Genomic DNA, 20,117 nt, shown 5'->3' with positions numbered 1-20,117 from the left:
TGCCCCTACCCGCATTTTGGCCGTTATTTTACGGGTCGGGGACGGATGCGGGTCTGCTAGAGTTGCTCTTACTCATTTCATCCTAGCCTTTAGATGACTGGTAAGCCTGATGCTTCACGAACCGTCGGTACATTTCGTTGTGTGATCAACATGCCAAATATTAATAAAACCACCGTCTAGAACCATATATGATCGTAGACTTGTGGAGCGGTAAGATGGATGACTATACCGCCGTCCACGCCTTGTGGTCCTAGATGACCACGTGGAAAGGATACGGCTCGACTAGGTAAAGTTTTTTGTTTCCTTAAAAATTGGAGTCCAAAGGGTCTCCATTTATTTACAAGAGGGGAGAGGAACATTACACAATTAAATAGTAAACGATAATTGAACGAAACCGAAGCAACCATCATGGGACATGTCGAGCACCGCGGCACTAGCAACAAAGTTGTTTTGAGATGTACTAGGAGAGGCTAGGTAAAACTCTTTGTCCGAAGAGAGGGATGAAGGAGAAATTAAGCAGCTCCTCCACTATCTATGTAAAAGGTAGTGGTCGATTCGATAAGCACCGGTAAAAATAATGTACACGACGCAGAGCATAGACTGCCAAGTTGTGTCTTCATTTTCCGGTTGAGATTGACGAATTCTTTACCATCCACATCCAGTAGCTGGCCTACTGTAGAGTGGAAAGTGTTGCTTGGGCTTGGCGGGGCCACGTCCACGCCAAAACGGCTACTGATAAAAAAGCTCGAGCGCCCCGTTTAAAAGCCCAGCCCACACCCTTTTGCTCCAACACGAGTACACACGGCAGCAGCAGCTCGCCTCTCTCTCGTCCCACCAAAACCAATCCACCCATCCGAGCGAGCGGCGAGCGCAACCGATGGCGGGATCCTCCGCCGTGTACACCTCCTGCAGGCCGCACGCGCGCGCCTTCCACCACCACCCGGCCGACCAGGCCCAGCGGGGCGGCGGGCTGCCCGGCCTGCTCCCCGCCGCGGCGTGGAGGAGGGGCGGCGCGGCCGTGCCGAGGGCCAGCCTGGTGGCGGCGCGGACGGCGACGGAGGAGGCGGTGTACGAGGTGGTGCTGCGGCAGGCCGCGCTGGTGGAGGACCTGCAGGGGCGGCGGGAGGCCGACGCCGGCCGGCGCCGCCGCTGGCGGGACGAGCAGGTGGAGCAGGAGGGCGACGCCGAGCTCGGCTGGGGCCTCCTCGACGACGCCTACGACCGCTGCGGCGAGGTCTGCGCCGAGTACGCCAAGACCTTCTACCTCGGTGAGCCCCTCCCTCACGCCCCGTCCGTCCGTCACTCACTACTCTGCAACTCTGATGATGCTACTGTACTAGTTGAACCATCCGTCTCACCACATTCAGTTCAAAATTGCAACGAGTAATTTAAGCGTAGGATCAATTCAACGAATAAAAGATCGTTCGTGATATTCCATCATCTCATAGAAAACACGATGCTCCCCTCCCACTACCTGAGCAGCAGCTCTTCTGCTCCAGAATCCTCACGAGAGGATGACTCCTAGCCAGGCAACCACAGCCTGAAGCTTATCTAGAGTCTAACCAGCAGCTGTAGTACATACACGGATATAAAAGGCGATCGGATCTGCCGACTTTGGTAGGTGAAGATGCTACGTGCCATGCATATCTTGGCCAATCTCAGGGAAGCAATCAGTAAAGGCGGTGTCTCGTCGTCCACCACGGAGAATCGTCGCCGATATTAATTAGTTATAGCTTTCTTGGATGGAGGTTAGGGGAACTAGATAGACTAGTTGGTGGTGGGGTTGACATGATGTGGAGATCCAAGGGCTTGATTTAAGACAGATGGCTTCTATCCTAGCTTTACTTAATTTGTGTTTCTGTTCCCACACATGGATCTCTTAACTTGTGAGAAATCATCCTCTATTGGTATGAGCCTACAGCTGAGCTGGTAGTAGCTTAATGGATCGCTGATAAGATCTTATCCGAAAAGTCGACTTTATGGTCTTTTGTTTCTCATCCCAGATGTTTGTTTTTGTGGCAGGCACACAGCTTATGACTCCTGAAAGGCGCAAAGCCGTTTGGGCAATCTATGGTACGTCTGAAGTCTGAACTGCAGTTTTAGTTATTATTATTACTGCAGTTTATGTGACTGAATATGAAATTTTTGCTTCTGACCTTACCGATTCGTAACTAACACTTTCTCCTTTTGCGTTTTTGCAGTATGGTGCAGGAGAACTGATGAGCTAGTGGATGGCCCTAACTCATCTTACATCACGCCCAAGGCGCTCGATCGGTGGGAGAAGAGATTAGAGGATCTCTTCGAAGGCCGCCCATATGATATGTATGATGCAGCCCTCTCAGATACAGCGTCAAAGTTTCCAATTGATATCCAGGTAAGATAAGCTGAAGAGATAAGTTACTGTGAAATGGTGTATGAAACGCCGCTGGATAGAAGTTACTGTACAGTAAATTAGCAAGGTTCATTTTTGTCCGTTGTTTCTGTAACATCATGACCTCTTTTCTTTACAGCCATTCAGAGACATGATTGAAGGGATGAGGCTCGACCTTTGGAAATCGAGGTATAGGACCTTTGACGAGCTCTACCTCTACTGCTACTACGTCGCTGGCACTGTCGGTCTCATGACGGTACCGGTGATGGGGATTGCTCCGGACTCAAAGGCCTCAGCAGAGAGCGTGTACAATGCCGCACTGGCCCTTGGCATTGCCAACCAGCTCACAAACATCCTCCGAGACGTAGGAGAAGAGTAAGCACCAATTTTTACTCCATTATTACAAGCCACGTGTATTCCTGTCTCAGTAAGTTTTGGATGTGGAAACTAATAATACATTAAACACTCTGTCCTTTGAAATCTTGCGTAAAACGTACCAAGTAAGGCATCATTTTTTAGGCTGCAAGTAGGACTACTGTATTTTACTACTCTTGTATCTATCAGGCTAACCAACCTGTCACTGTTCAGAATATTTTGTTGTTATTTGTTTGTAAGTTTGTAATCTAATGTTTTTGTCTTTATGGATGAAAATTGCAGCTCAAGAAGGGGGAGAATATACCTTCCACTGGACGAACTGGCACAGGCGGGTCTGACAGAAGAGGACATATTCAGAGGGAAAGTGACGGATAAATGGAGGAGGTTCATGAAGGGGCAAATCCAGCGCGCCAGGCTCTTCTTTGACGAGGCCGAGAAGGGCGTCATGCATCTAGACTCCGCGAGCAGATGGCCGGTAAGAGAGGCTACAGAATCCTGCACTTTGAGATGCTGTCAAACAAAATAAGAAAAAAAAATTGCGGGGCAAAATAAGAAAATTATCATTGCAAAATATGTATTGCAAGCATTGTTGACTCAAGTACCATGGGACTGTTGTTTCCTCGCAGGTCCTGGCATCGCTGTGGCTGTACAGGCAGATCCTGGACGCCATCGAGGCCAACGACTACAACAACTTCACCAAGCGCGCGTACGTGGGCAAGGCAAAGAAGTTCCTGTCTCTACCGGCCGCGTACGCGAGGGCGGCTCTCTCGCCATGAGCAAAGCAATCCCGTAGATCAGATGTTTTTTCTTCTTCTTTTTCTTTCTTTTTGTCCTGTCACCCTACAATGATTTTTGTTGGCTGTTGTATATACTCAGCTATATGTTTGCCATACGCCCGCCGCGGTATTTAGGTCAAGGGACCGACGTCGGGCCCCGCTGTACTGAAGTCTGAAACACTTGTTGTTACCACACAGTGGAGAATCAAAATTGCTCCAGTTGAATGAAGAAGAAACAAACACTCTTTCTTCCTAAAGAGCAGGACCATCAAAATCACTCAGATTCAGAGTTCACCTCTGCAAATCCTTTTCTCTTTTTTGGTTACAAATTAACAATCTTCAGGCATACTTGCATTCGGCTAGGAGGCTAACACTGAACCCAGAGCTGAGCAGAGCTTGCTCCAGAGCCCTCTCTGATGCTGCTAATACATACAGTACTCGATATGGGAGTCAGTGGTACAGTAAAGCTTGGGAGGTAATCCCGATCCCGAAACCGTCGTCGGTAAACGGAGTTCGCCTCGAGTTGTTGAACTGGTGATGGTGATGATGATGTTCTGGTGAGCAAGTGTTGGCCAAGTGCATGTACAAGTGGCATCAGCTCAGCATCATCATCTTGTGTGTGAGGCCTGAAGAAGGAAGGATAGCCACATCCGGCCTGCGGTCCTGTAGGCAGCCCTTTTGGACGCTTTATGGACTCAGTCGTCTCGTTCCTAGCAGCGGCCAGCGGCCATGTCAGCAAGCTCCTGCGGCCGTGGCGAAGCTGAGCCACATCCCGGCGATATGGTGATAACACGCACGCCTTCTTTCCACCTCAGGATGTGTTTGCAATGCAATTCAAACATGGGACAAGTGGAAAAGAAGAGTGAGGCGATCTGCGCTCTGGTTCCCTTCGCTGTCCTCTCGATTCTGCCTGTGGTGGTGACCTGCCTGTTTGTCCCTGTGCCTCTGCATTTTCTTGCCCATCGCGGTCGCCATTTTTCGTTTTCGCCGTATGCATGTGTGCGGGAGCGGTCCATTTTTTTTTTTTGAAGCCTGGGAGCGGTCCATTCGGTGTGGTGCGAGAAATAGATGGGATTAGGGGAAGTTCACACAGAAGCATTAAGTGGTTTTAGGTAGTTATCACTGTTGCTAAAAAAGGTTGTTTTCACTACATTCCGTCTGATTTTGGGAAGGTTCTGAACCTTCCCTCCGGTTTTTTTCATTCTTTATTTTTTTTTCTATTTTTTTCCCTGATTTTCTGTATTTTATTTTTTGGTTACTTTTATTTCCTTTTTATTTTGGTTTTCTTTGGTATTTTAGTTTTTGTTTTCATCCTTTTATTATATTTTCTTTATTTTTCTTCCCTGGTTTTCTGGTTTTCTTTTGGCTTTTTGTTCTCTGTTTTCTTCCATTTCCTTTTATCCTTTTTTTTGCTTTTGTTCTCCCTTTATAATTTTATTTTTCACTTTTTAATTTGTGAATGTTTTTTCAAATTCACAAACATATATCACATTTACGAACATTTTTTAAACTAGTGAGCATTTTTCTAATTTGTGATTGTTTTTTCGCCAACATTCTTTTCAAATTCAACAACATTTTTCTGAATTCGTGACCATTTTTCAAATCCACAAGCATTTTTTCAATCCGTGAGTATTATATTTTTAAAATCATGAACATTTTTAAGTTCACAAACACCATGAACATCTTTTGAATTCGCGAACATTTTTTCAATTTGAAACATTGAGGAGAGCCCAGGCCCTTCTTCCCTCTATATTCAAGGGTCAAAATTTGTTTTAGTGTTTTCCCAATGTGGTCCTTCATCTTCCTTTTTGCTTGCATAAGTATCTTAGCAAAATGTTATCCACATATAGATGATGAGGAAGAAATGGCGAGTAAGGAAGAGAAAGAAAGTGAGCACCTAAAAGAATTAGGCATGGAGTACAGGAAAAGCATGGCCTACGAGTGGCGCACATTGATTGCCATTAATCGGGTGTGATTCAGTTCCTTAATCAGTCAATCGACGGCGAGTGGATTCTAGTACACAACCGACGATTCGCTTCCCCTGCCACCATCCCGTGACCCTATCGCTCACGTAGCTCAAAGGCTGCACTTGGGCAGACAAAACAAGGGCATTGATTTTCCCTCTACCAATCTAGTGAATGGAGAAGGATATACTACACACATGAGCCCATTAGGCCAAGTTAAATAGGAGCTGGCTGAAATCATTATGGGAGCATCGGGCTATGATGTGTAGTGCTCTATGTAGGATTGGAAGAGTATCCGACAACTGAAAATGCTCAATACGGTGAATCCGATGGCTGAAATTGCTAGTGGGTTCTGAGGGGGCTGGAAAACTGCGCAGTTGTAATTTTTTTTTTGCGGGGGCAGTCGTAATGTTTCTAATAAAACCGTGTATAACCAACTTGCATTTATGCATGCCCTCAATGCATCACCCCACGTGAACTTCATTGTTAACAACATGACACTAGGACAATGGATATCAGTATGTGGTACACCAAATATCTCTATAAATTGTTCGACGATCCACGCTTCCAAATCAGAAACCTTGTAGTCGTACACAAGGAGCACGAGCAAGGAAGAGAGAGAGAGAGAAGTGGGTCTAAGAGGTGTAGGAACGGGAACATGAAGAAAATTAACTGTAATGCCTCCTCTAGTATTGGTGGGGAGAAATGGTCTGATGTTTCTGATGCCTCCCATTCCTATGGATCTTAGGTTCTCCTTCCTCTTACTTTTTGCTCGTATAATTTACTTGGTTCAAAAATAATCCTCCCTACAAAAGAAAGAAAGAAAACAAACAATCCTAAATGGATGGTTGTGAGGGGTCTCAATAGTGAGTTGGAAGGAGGAAAAATTTATAATCAACGGACATGAGGAAAACTATACGAGATGGTGATAACACTCACAAGTCACACCTTCTTTCCACCTCAGGTTGCGTTTGCAATGGACTGGACTGGACTGTTGCAATGCAAACATGGGACAAGTGGAAAAGAAGAAGAAGCCGATCTGAGTTTTGGTTCCGTTCGCTGTCGTCTCGATTCTACCGTGGTGCTGACCTGCCTCTTGTCCCTCTGCCTGTGCATTTTCATCCCCGACACTCTCTCTATTTTTCGTTTTTTTAGGCCTGGGAGCGGTCCATTCGATGCGGTGCGAGAAATAGATGGGATATATGAAGCACCTAAATCTCCAAGATGCCTCCGAGTTACTCTATGCTCGTCTTTTGGGGGGACGCCCGGCAAAATCAAAGCGGAGGTACAGCCTTCGTCATCCAGTGCCCCACCGGATTGCTCCCCAAAACAATACATAGTTCTTCATCAATCAATATATATATATATATATATATTATATAGTGCAAACAGTTTTTCCGCTCATCTTTTTTTTACAATAAGTTTTCGTTGCTTCATTTTGAGAACTAGATTTTTTATTTATTTATCTAGGGAACAAAACTAGATTTTTTTTATTTATATGAGAACAGAACTAGTTCTCATATATAGGGAGCAGAACTAGATTTTTTTAATTTATATTAGGCACCTTTCTTTGGGCGGATATGAAAGTAACAATTAGCCAGATAAAACTGGAAGGTGGTGGGTTAAAATTCAATAGCAAATTTTTTTCTTCAATCGGGCATAACCCCTTTCTGCTAACTGAATAACAAAAATACAACCGTCCGAATCCAGCACAAAAGTCTTAAGGAAGCGAGAAAGGGGAGGACGTGTTCAACGCATCGCCGGGAAACCCACCACGAGTGCTCGTCATCGAAACACTTGTTATGGGACTGCTATATATCGCATGCTCCGAGCAGTAATGTAGTGCTCGCCTACGCCGGGCGCACTCTTGGGCCGGCCCATTAGAGGAAGTTCACACAGAAGCGTTAAGTGGTTTTAGGTAGTTATCACTGTTGCTAAAAAAAGGTTGTTTTCACAACATTCCGTCTAATTTTGGGAAGGTTCTGAACCTTCCCTCCGGTTTATTTCATTCTTTTTTTTTTCTTTTTTTCTTCCCTGATTTTCTGGTTTTTTGGTATTTTATTTTTTTGTTACTTTTATTTTCGTTTTCTTTGGTACTTTATTTTTTTCATCCTTTTATTATTTTTTCTTTATTTTTCTGCCCTGGTTTTCAGGTTTTCTTTTGCCTTTTTGTTCTCTGTTTTCCTCCATTTCTTTCCTTTTATTTATTTTTGTTTTTATTCTCCCTTTATAATTTTATTTTCACTTTCTAATTTGTGAATGTTTTTTCAAATTCACAAACATTTAACACATTTGCGAACATTTTTAAAATTGGTGAGCATTTTTTCAATTTGTGATTGTCTTTTCGCGAACATTCTTTTCAGATTCAACTACATTTTTCTGAATTCGTGACCAGTTTCCAAATTCAAAATCATTTTTGGAATCCATGAGCATATTTTTAAAATCATGAACATTTTTAAGTTCACAAACACCATGAACATCTTTTGAATTCACGAACATTTTTTGAATTTGTAACATTGAGGAGAGCCCAGGCTCTTCTCCCCTCTATATTCAAGGGTCAAATTTTGTTTTAGTGTTTTCCCAATGTGGTCCTTCCTCTTCCTTTTTGCTTGCATAAGTATCTTACCAAAATGTTATCCACATATAGATGACGAGGAAGAAATGACGAGTAAGGAAAAGAAAGATAATGAGCACCTAAAAGCATTAGGCATGGAGTACAGGAAAAGCATGGATTATATGCACGCGGAAAAGCATGGATCAACATGATAATTGACCTGTGAGTGGCGCACCTCAATTGCAATTAATGATGTGTGATTCACTTCCTCAATCAGTCAATCGACGGCGAGTGGATTTCAATCGACAACCGACGGTTTGCTTCGCCCCCACCATCCCGTGACTCTGTCGCTCGCGTCGCTCAAAGGCTGCACTTGGGCGGACAAAACAAGGACACTGTTTCCCTCCTCTACCAATCTAGTGAACGGAGAAGGATGTACACACGCGAGCCCATTAGGCCAAATTTAAATAGAAGCTGCCTGAAATCATTATGGGAGCATCGGGCTATGATGTGTAACGCTCTGTGTAGGATTGGAAGAGTATATGATAGCTGAAAATGCTCAATACGGTGGATCCGATGATTGAAATTGCTAGTGGTCTGAGAGGGCTGAAAAACTGCGCAGTTGTAATGTTTTTTTTGTGGGGGCAGTTGTAATGTTTCTAATAAAACCACATATAACCAACTTGCATTTGTGTGTGCCCTCAAGGCACCACCCCACGTGAACTTCATTGTTCACAACATGTCACTTGGACAATGGATGTCAGTATGTGGTACACCAAATATCTCTATAAATTGTTCGACGATCCACACTTCCAAATAAGAAATCTTGTACTCGTACACAAGGAGCACGAGCAAGGAAGAGAAAGAAGTGGGTCTAAGAAGTGTAGGAATGGGAACATGAAGAAAATCAACTGTAATGCCTCCTCTAGTATTGGAGGGGAGAAATGGTCTGATGTTTCTGATGCCTCCCATTCCTATGGATCTTCGGTTCTCCTTCCTCTTACTCTTTGCTCGTATAAGTTACTTGGTTAAAAATAATCCTCCCTACAAAAGAAAGAAAGAGAACAAACAATCCTACATGGATGGTTGTGAGGGGTCTCAATAGTGAGTCGGAAGGAGGACAAATTTAGAATCAATGGACACGAGGAAAACTATAATTCTTTTTCCTCCACTACAATTTGCAGTTGAGATATAACATTGTATTTTTCTTTATGCATGTCACATTCATAATGTTCTTAGATGCTCCTTCTCTTCCTTTTGGCTTGCACATACACATGTACACCATCTTTAATACTTTGTGATTAAGGTTGTTCAATACTAGTTTTGATTAACCCATGAAATCAATTGTAAGTAGCGTCCACCTTTCTTCATTAGTTCCAAAACTATAACTACCAAACTAAAATAAATGGACAACACTTTCAACGCTCTGAACTCAAACCGACTCTGACCGTATCTACAAACCAGCTTTCAAATTGTCTGTGGATGCTCTTTACCTTTTCCTTTGGCCTACACATATACATGCACAACCTCTATAAAATTGTGCCAAGGGTGTTCAATAACAGTTTTTAGTAAAACCCATGTAAACAAATACTAAATTGTGTTCACCTTCCTTTATTAGTTTCAAATGGACACATAGTCCCAAAATTAACTTATTGAGATCACACTAAGCAAAGAAGCCCATTTACATTCCATTAAGTAAAATAATATACACTTGTGTGCTTTGGATGCAGTCCATGGTGTAGTAAAGCTCTCCCTTTTATAAAAAAGAATAAGATATAAATTGTTGTAAAGGAGAGTCCAAACACACGGTTAATATTATCTAACTTCATTTAACTACCTGCATGTTGAATACTTCCTTCACAATGTTCCTTCAGCTTGGAAAGGAATACCTTGACACTACGGTCATCATGGTGTGTGCAAATAAAAAACATATATGTAACAAAAAAAGGAAATTAAGTGGCACTAGGAAGACGTATTTGGCTCTGTGTTCTCTCTAGGAAAAGTTTTTTAGCAGAAGATGCCTCTTCAAGCATGCTGAACAGACATGAAAGAGTTTAGCATGGATTATACAGTATAAGAAATTTCTTTTCCTCCACGGGATTGTATTTGAACATGATACTTCCTCGTAGTACCTAGTTTTTTCCTTTCCCATCAATTATTGGGTAGAGTTTTGCTTTTTGAAGAATTTATTGGGTAGTGGGTAGAGAAAGATTGAGCATCACTGTTACTGCACTACATGGGTATTCATCTTCTAGGCGCCAATCAAATGATAATGGTAGTAACCTCAGATGTGACAGTCTACATTTTCCATACATGAATGATGAATGTGGCCACGTTTTCTTTCCCATTTCCTAAATTATCACATCATGGCTTTGTTAAACTGTTGGGTTTTTGGATATGCTGATATATAAGCAATTGAAGAAGATCAACTCCCTACAACCACAAGTGTTGGTCCACCATTACAACACATGTTCCATGTGTCTCGAGAACAAAGCACTCAGGTTCCATGGCCCCACTATCACTTAGTGTTGTGTCCCATGGTGCACCTTGTAGGTGTGTGCATAACTCATATAAACACCTACACCAATAACTATGCACCTCTATCAATGTATATACTCCAGTGCTATCGTGCAACAGCTCAAGATGCTTTACCAAGTTCTCAAGTTTCTATAGTTAGTTGTGGCAGGAGGGCTAGGAAGAAGAAGAATGAGAGTGCCCAAGAATAGTATGAATGGGAACATCAAGGAAAGCATGAGCTTTCTAGATATACCCTCCTAACAGAGGAGAGATCTAGTTTTGTGTTTTTCCGATGCCTCCCATTCCTATTGTTCTTGGGTGCTCCTTCCCCTTCTTTTTAGCTTGCACATTCATGTTAAATACTAAGGGAAGCAGGGGTGTAGCCAGGCCCAGGCTACCAAGGCCATGGCCTGTGACGGGGATAGTGTTTTCTTTGTTGACTGCAGCTACAGTAGCATACTGTAGCTACAGTTCCTACTCTGTCCATAAGGCTAGCCTGGGGCGTACGTCGATGATGGCTATGGCACAGAGGGGAAGCAAACAGTCTATGTGTAAATTTAGATGACATGACCTTGACGATAGGCAAGGAAGAGGAAGAAAACCGGGTCCAAGAGTTGTTGGAATGGGATAATGGAGAAAAGAACAAGTGATACTAGGAAAATGATCTTTAACTACGATATACGTTATAGGTCGGATTGTGGTCGTTAATGGTCATTAACGACCACAATTTGCCAGTCGTTGTAGGCTCCGTCTTTAATAGTATAACGACCACACACCTTTTGTGGTTGTCATTCTTGTAACGACGGGATGGTGTGTCGTCGTCAATCCCAAGGCAATAATGACCACAATATAGTATTAACGACCATTTTTGCCATTGCTAATAATGTTATCATGCTGACCATAGTATCATTACCGACCACTCTCTTCACACTTATCTTTCTGAACCACTTATATTTAGTATACCTTTTCGTTTAGTGATCACTTTATGCATCATCCCACATTTCAATATTAACATCCACATTAATATAGACACAAGAGAATCTGAATTGAAAGGGTCATAGCCTATTTTATTAATGGAAATACCAATATTCAGACATACAATTCTAGAAAAAAATCATTTAAGAAATTTGAGTCAAAGCACTCTTTATATGACCAATGTACTTGATCATATCTATCTGGAAAATGAGACAACTGGAAAATATAATATTTGTTAATCTTCAATCAAGGGACACCATCACTGTTTGAGCCGATATCATTCTAGATCAGCGATTACAATGCCTCCTGTTACTTCTATATATTAAGGTGGACCATTAGTCCTACAAATTGTTGAGTAGTTTATGTAAGTCAGTCCATGTAAATAAATTGGCACAAAGTATAGTAACATATAAAAACAATGTATGGGAACAACTAACTTGATCATGTTGGCATTTCATGAGAACTATCACTTAGAGATCTACCAGACACAAGACGCTAAAGTTCTGAGACTTCTTGCACCGTGCCATTGAACTTTTCTTTGAGTACTTGTTTCACTTGCTCGGAAGCTTGAAGTTTATAAATAAATTCAACCTTACTTAATGTTGGTCCTCACAAAACTCTTGCTCTAATTCCACAACCAAAGTCAACTACACGATCACACCGCTTAGATGAGTCACATTTCGGCATGACTTCATCATTTGAAAGACCAGGATTCAACTGAACTATGTTCTTAATTTGTACCTGAAGCGCCAACAGTAAGTTATTTGCATCAACTTATATCTCCAAGGAGGAATTGTACACTTGTTGTTCATTCTACAAGTATACCAGTTAGATTAAGTCTTACATGTTTGGCAGGGGTTGTGGAATCAGCAAAGGTTGTACCCTTCTTACATGCTATTATTGGTTGAAATAAAATGGCACGACAATTCAGACTGATTTTATATTATGTGAAATCAGAAACAAGATAAGTTAAAGCATATACCATGTCCCAAATTATCTACCTAAAGGGTTTATTGCTAGATCAATGAAGCGTTTTGAAGTTAGCTTTGTTTTGGGTGTTTCTATTGCTCTTTTTCTACAATTATAGAGGATTATGTTGTCAACTGCACAAATGGTTGAAAATTAAGAGGCAACATGAGAAATTACCAAAAACTCCTCGCTGAAGAAATGCTCCTTGACAAGCCATTCCGAACGGCGGCGACCCTTGGGAGGCCAGGAGCTCAGGTCCACGCCCTCCTCGACGGTCGAGGGCGAACCTGCTTCGAATCCTTTGGTCGCCCGCTTCGGCGGGCTCGGTCCGTCGCAAGTGGCAGATCGATCTCACCAGCAGCATAGGATTGGAAGAGAAGGGGGTGGGCGACACCGGATTCGGCGGCGACGAGATCGGGAGGGGTAGGGCCAGGGGAAACGATTGGAGTGCGTACGTTTGGGAGCGAGAGAGAGCGAGATTGCATTGTCTCACGTTCAGTATTTTTTCAGTGGAAAACCAACGTGGGTGAGAACGCGATCGGGTGGGCGGAGGGATTGGCAATTCGCGCGATGTAAGACAGGAAACGGAACCTTACGGTTCTTTTTGGTAGTATAGAGATAAAAATACTATAGTGCAAACAGTTTTTTTGGCGCTGAATGTTGCAAAATAATGTAACTAAGCTAAGCTTTTTTATGGGGATGTAACTAAGCTAATTTTCACTGATCTTCTTTTAGAATAAAATCTATGCTCTTCACTTCCGGAGTATCCGTTCAACACCATCACACAGCGACCACTGATCTGCGTGAATGTGAACAACTCACTTATCAGGTGTCACACATTAGAGTTAGCTGAATTCAACATCTCACTCTTTCTTGACCATGAGTCTGAAACTTAAAGGAATTTTACCATTGCTTGTAGTCACCCCGAACTAAATTCGTAGTTGTCTCACCACATGTATGACCACTAGAGCTCTGGCTCGTCTCCATGTCCCATGCTAACAGCATGCCTTGCCGCTATTACTGCGTTAGGCCCCTGCTGTCCTAGTCGAGTCTCAAGGGTCACGAACCCACACCACTCGACCCTTACTGCAAAGTACAACCGATCATCACCGATCGATGATGAGTTCCACATTTCCATCAGACTAGTGGGCTCCAGTCTGAACCACGTGTCTCTCTTTTTCCCCGTTGAATAGGCTACGATTCTACGGATCCTTACACCGTAGCCCCTCAATCTAGACCGAGTGAATTCTTTACCAGACTCCAGCTCAACCTTGAACGTACTCCATGGTAGATGACTAGTCCACCCTGGCGCCCCATCAACTTGAAACTCCCATGTGCACCATCTTGAACCAACCACGCGTCATGGTCTTGTCAAAGCCACACAAGCCCCCAGGCCACCAACTGCTAGCTCCCAATGGGATCGGCCTCCCAATCTCCCCACTAGCAGCATGGCCGACAGAGTAGAAGGCAGACTAGCCGCGATCTGCTAGGGCCACCACCACGCAAGCGTGCAGTAGGAGGCAACCGCCACCGCCGCACTGTCGGCCACTTCACCGTCACTCCATAGGCTCGCCCAAGCCCATCCCAGAGCGAGGCTGCAGCAGCCACGGAGTCCCAGTCGAAGAGCGCCGGATGCCGCCGTCCCTCACAGGCGCCTTTCCAGATCAGACATCACCGCCTATCCACACGCCACCGTAGAAGAACATGATCCACCGCCGCCACGATGGGGGAGATCCTCGCCTCCGCCATGGAAGGGGATCCTTGCCGTCCCCGCACGGGCTTCAATCCAGCTTTAAGCTCATTTCAACCGTTGGAAAGGCTCCATTGTGGAAAGAAAATTGCATTAGTCTGGTGAGATCTAAATTAAGATCAGATTGTTCAAACTAATATTTTTAACCAACCAAAAAAGAAGGTAGGAACTCAGGCAGCTAGTATATCAATCTTGTCACAAACTCATAATTAGTCTTGAGAGAGCCCTAAAATTATTGTGCAGTCTATATCAATGCTTTAGATAGAGAATTGACACATCTAACAAAATCTAGAGTAGACTGAACTAGTGCGTAACAAGCAAATATCTTTTGAACATCATAAGGGGACTATAAACATCGAAACACATCACACATCATTCATTAGTTCAGGCTTCTTACTCTGAAATGTTTTGAAGCATAGGCACAGGTCTTGAAGATGAGCCAGGAAGAGGAAAAAAGAGATACTCTAAGAGCATTAGGAACGGGAACATGGAGGAAGTCCCAAGGTATCCATCCAGAAGTCTAGAACTTGATGTGGATTTTTTTCCCGTGCTTTGTAATGCCTCCCATTCCTATCATTTTTAGGTGCTCCTTCCTCTCCCAATTAGTTTACCACACACAATTCTCTAAGTGATTAAAACTAAAAAAGTACTCATGCATTAGACTATTAGTTAGGTGATGTGGCCATGAGAGTGAGTTAGAAAAAAGAAAGAAATTAGTATCTAAGGGCAGTAGGCATCATAACATGGGGGAGAGGCCAAACTCTTCCCCCTCTATATTCAGGGGTCAAGAATTGTTTTGGTGTTTTCCCATTGTCTCCCATGTCTATTGTTCTTATGTGCTCCTTCCTCTTCCTTTTAACTTGCATAACTATCTTACAAAATGTTATGCACATATAGATGATGAGGAAGTAAAGGTGAGAAAGGAAGAGAAAGAAAATGAGCACCTAAGAGCATTGGGCGTGGTAACATAGATGAAAGTCGAGACTATTGTTTCCCTCAACAATTGGGTGGAAATATATGTTTCCAAGTTTTCCCCATGCCTCTCATGCCTGTTGTTCTTAGGCGTTCCTTCCTCTTCCTTTTGACTTGCAAAACAAAATACTTAAGCAGGTGTATATAGATAGCTTAGTGCCTTGATGGTTTGGTATACTACGCTTGGTCTCAGCGTGCCAAAATGCAGTAGACAACAACCATTGAACTGGGTAAGATGGTGATTACTGTTAGAAAGCCTGGCATACGATGAGTGAACTAGATTTAACCTATGGGATACTAATCATGTACATGAACAATAGATATAATGTGAATTTGGCAATAAATACTGTCATGTATGGTGGGAATCAGCAATGCAAATGGTAGATAAGCAAAAGAAGAGCTCTCATAGTAGGGATCCGGTTCCCCGCCTTCTTTTTCTGCACTGAATCAAGATGGTGCACACACACCTAGCACTTGTCATTAATGCACGCGGCAGCCAAATGAGGCCATCGACATGATACGAACCTCCACCTAGAACTCACTAGGGCCGAGAGCCGAGTCGGCGGTGGTTGAACACGCGTGACGACAAAAATATATATTCATTTAGCTATTTGGAAAATAAAATTATCATTTTCGAAATATTCAGAGATCTCTTTCTTTGTTTTTTTATTACATGGTATAGGGCTCTTTGGGTATCACGTACCCATTGGGCTGCCCCAATTATGGATTTATGGTGTAGGCTTCTGTCAAGAAAAACAAAATGGAGCCGACTATATATGGCTTCATCCATTAAAAAAACAGGCTATGGCGTTTCACACACCAATTAAAAGAAAAGGTGGTGACGCATGCCAGCCAAAGATCACATCCTCTGGATACATTCATGACTTGAACACAGATATACCAAACCATCATATATTAAAGGTACAAGACCAAGAGGTTCAAATATTACAACAACAGAGAGGCGGCTGAAAAGGCAGACTTAGTGCATCAGCATCTATACATTATTTAGATGTAACAAGCCTTGATAAAAGTAGTAAAAACTAAGTGGAAACGGAAGTGTAAACAGTAGTGAGACTCCAACACGGAAGGGTACTGCTAGGACACATCCTAGTCCGCGAACTCAACGACATCTCCACTAGCATAGGGATAATCCTCTGGATCTGGCCAAATCAACACGGCAGGTGAGTCCATTAAATGTACTGGCAAGAAAACAAAACCAAGCAAACAAGATAGCAGTTGAATCCCAAAATAAAGCAGTCTGACCACAATAAACACCATCTCCAAATAAAAGTACGTTACAAAAAGAAAGAGTATAGCCGATCAGATCAAGTGATATGCGGCATAACTCAGTGCATAAATTAACCGGCAAGCCGGGATCAATGTAAAATAACTGGCAAGCGGGGAACAATGCAAGATAGGAAAAGTAACCATTGAGTCGGACATCCTTAGACGCCAGAGATTCAACGGGACAACAATATATAGAGATTTTAGTAAGAACCACCATCCTGAGACACTTCAGATTCAGTGGGATCAACAAAACAAACTACACCTGGACAATTCCACACCAACATTGATGGAACTAAGACCTTCTCCGACACTAAGATTGAGGCTTTGTTCGGTTCAAAGGAAAACAAACCACAAGAGTAAGAGAAAACGTAGGAACCAAAAAGGAACGCATGTGCAAGACGGCGGAACAAAAAACACCGGAAAATTCTTAGAATGAGTGTTCAGTAGAGCACTGTAAAAACCATGGGGCAGCGCTGTGCAAACAATAGTATTCAGCCTTTTTTTTAATGAAGCAACGCAGCTTTATCTCTATCACTCACGTCACCATGTCACACATCCATTTTTTAAATCCGCTGATGAGCGACGGACAGAGTGCCTCACCTCGGTCTTCCGCGAGAAAAATGAGCTCCAGGTGGATGTTTGGATTCCTTTGGAATCGGCACTGTAAGAGCATATTTCCTCTACTTTACTGTACACTTTTCCTGCGTTCCGAACGCTACAAAGGGAAGAAAACCTCCATGGATAGTGTTCCTTTAAAATTCCTCCACAAATCCTATGAAGCGAACGGGGCCTTAATGACATTGTGCAAGGAGATGAGACCATGTACAATGATATGTAAACTAGCCAGGTAGGATCGATAGCCCACACAAAAAAGCAACTTCAAATCAAGTCATCAAATGTGTCATAACTGAACAGGAAGCAAAAGTAATGGTCCCACCACTTCTTGGTACAACTTAGGGTGGAGATTTTTTACTTTAAAGTCTTGTTTATAACTCAGAGTTGGCTTAGATTGAAAGTGTGACTTTATCCCAACTCCATCCATTCATTGGACACGGCTAATCGAATAGTTTTGACTCTGCAGAGGTTGTACACTGTATCCATGCAATCAAACATCTTTTGCGGAGATGCTTTGCCAACATAGACCCTAAGACCACCTTCATAACCAGTAGGGACTCTAACCTTACATTAAGAGAGAGTGACTGGATTTACCAACTTTTCCGTGATATCAATTATCCCCTCAGTCAGGACTCTATCAAGTATTTAGCTTGACGGGTCAAGTATCTCCTGAAGCCGTTTCAAAAAGTATCTCCTCAAGTAAATCGATGACTATCCCTCCGATCAGCAGATCACTGACTCGTCTTCGGCGGTGGCGCTAGAGATCTTCAACCCTGCGCTCTACATAGGAGATAAAAGCAAGTGTGGTGGCTTGCATTAGGCTCCAGGTGAAGACAGAGGTCTCAGCCTCAATTTAGTCGACCAGAGGAGTCGAGTAGAGGGAGCTACCCGAGGTGAATCCTTTGGTGATGCTAAGCTCGATTGGGTGGAAATGCAAGTCCTTGATTGAGGTCGGGGAGATGAGTTGGGTGCTTTGAGAGGCAGTGTGAGGTCATCTTTTATTGGTGAGGTTATGGACATGGCGACCGACTGCTCGGGTCATGGCACTGAAGAGGGCGAAGCCGTTCCTGGAGGCAATGGTGGCCAAGGCGGTGGTAGGTAGGTATTCTAGGTTGTGCCTGGTGGTTTTTCCACTATGGAGATGATGGGGTCTATACCGACACATGCTTGAAGCGGCGTTCACGGCGTCGATGGGGACGGTGAGGGAAGGAGGGGGTCATGAGGGTGGCTAGGGGTACGTCCATGAGTGCTTGGTCGTGAGACGGTGAGTGCAGTGCAACAGTGTGAGCACTGGAGCAACAGAGCGCCGTCTCAGCAGCTTTGCCGCTCTGACGAACATGAACACCACTGCCATCGTCGGCATGAGCATCATTTAGAGCCTAGAGTTCAGGGCTGGAGCTGAAATTTTGCATGGACGCGTCCCTAGGGATTTTATAGGATCTGAGAAAGTTTTACCTCATTTGGATCAAGTCAACTTCACTGACATGGTGCAAGTTTGCTGCTGCCCAGTTTTGAAAATAAATTCCTCTAGGGGCCAAGTGGACAATCTTACGGCTAGGATCAATAGGGTAGCTGCATTAGGGCATGAGAAGACTACAAAAAGTTTGAGGTCAAAACTCCAATTTTAAATACCCAAAACATTATTTACTATGTTTCTGGCAGAAACTTTGGGAATTTTGGAAGCCAAAATTGTACCAGAGTATCACAAATTGCAGGTCTATTATAATCAGTCAACAAGAACCACAAAACCATAGCACTCAAATGTCTTTTGGATGTTTTTAGTATTGACGACTACATTAATATTTGGCAAGAGAATTCTGTTCTTTCAGTTCCGTGTCAGTTTGGTGATCTGTTTCTCGGTTTTTAACTTTTTATACCCATCCCTAACACTAACTGAACATGGAAGATGCAAAACTGTGCTAAGTATATTTCGTTCATAGGAAACCATTTTACCATCTCGAATAAACATAACAAATAGTTACACAGAAATGGCAATGGCAAGGGGTAAAAAAACAACAACATGTCTTCAATAAAATTAGCTACTGCTCATAAGAGTACATGAAGCAATCAAACAAGATAATGGGCCTTGGGGGATGCTAAAGCTAACAAATTGTTGTGTCTATAAACATTTGATCAAGCAGCATGCATGCACAAACACACACAGAACGAGCGGTGTAGAAGAATTAGCCCCCGCCTGGAAGCCAAGCAAATTGTTGCGTTTGTGAAATCCATACCGGTGTATTCCACCACCTCACAGACCAAACCAGTATTTTACAGGGGCTCGATAGGAGTCTGAATGGGAAAAAACAACTGGTTGGGAGGTCTATTGGATACCGGCCGATCGCAGGTGTAATTAAGCGAACCGTTTTCTTTATGGGTATGTTACAGCCCAAAAACGATCAACCAAGTGTGTATCAAAAGTCCATTCGATTTTCTTTACATGGGTATATTTTACTTGGGTATCTATTTGAAATACGATAATCCAATCAAGGCCTTAGATGTGGCGTACATACCTTGCTTAACCCTGCACTAAACCTTCCCAACATTCACACAAAAAGTAAACGGAAATCCTAACGCACACACGTGTGGGCATTTGCATCTCGCCCACACGCGTGGATCCACGTCCGTTTGTAGTTGCACAAATCTTGACATATTTGTGGTGTCATGTAGGACTGGGCTGTGGGCATTCATCCGGTCGCCCACACATCCGTTTTCACCACACGGAGGGACCGGTGTGTGGGCGTTTAGCAGTTCGCCCACACGTCAATTTTCACTCACGCACAGGGGCTGGTGTGTGGGCATTTATCAGCTCGCCCACACGCCCGTCTCCTCTCCCACACGCAAAGCTGCCAGTTGCTGCCCTAGTGTGCTTGTAAACAGATGGCAACTATCTCTTTTACTCGAACATGTCAGTTGCCATGTGTTTTGCAAGGGTACAGGGGAACTGCCCTAGTGTGCTTGTAAGAAGATGGCAACTCTCTCTTTACCTTAT

At 43.4% G+C, this 20,117-nt stretch overlaps 1 protein-coding gene across 1 annotated transcript; it reads left to right on the top strand.

Annotated features, from left to right (window-relative positions):
- The first annotated feature begins 776 nt into the window (after window positions 1-776).
- On the top strand, window positions 777-3,779 carry LOC123119179 (phytoene synthase 2, chloroplastic). Its single transcript, XM_044538887.1, has 6 exons — window positions 777-1,268; window positions 2,023-2,073; window positions 2,202-2,374; window positions 2,511-2,746; window positions 3,029-3,221; window positions 3,373-3,779. The coding sequence occupies exons 1-6, from the start codon at window positions 878-880 to the stop codon at window positions 3,520-3,522; spliced, it is 1,194 nt and encodes a 397-aa protein (XP_044394822.1). The 5' UTR covers window positions 777-877; the 3' UTR covers window positions 3,523-3,779.
- Window positions 3,780-20,117: the final 16,338 nt, after the last annotated feature.

Source organism: Triticum aestivum, chromosome 5D, assembly GCF_018294505.1.
Source record: "Triticum aestivum cultivar Chinese Spring chromosome 5D, IWGSC CS RefSeq v2.1, whole genome shotgun sequence".
NCBI lineage: Eukaryota > Viridiplantae > Streptophyta > Magnoliopsida > Poales > Poaceae > Triticum > Triticum aestivum.
The sequence above is the reverse complement of the archived record's forward strand: the minus strand, read 5'-3'. Positions and strand labels throughout refer to the sequence as shown.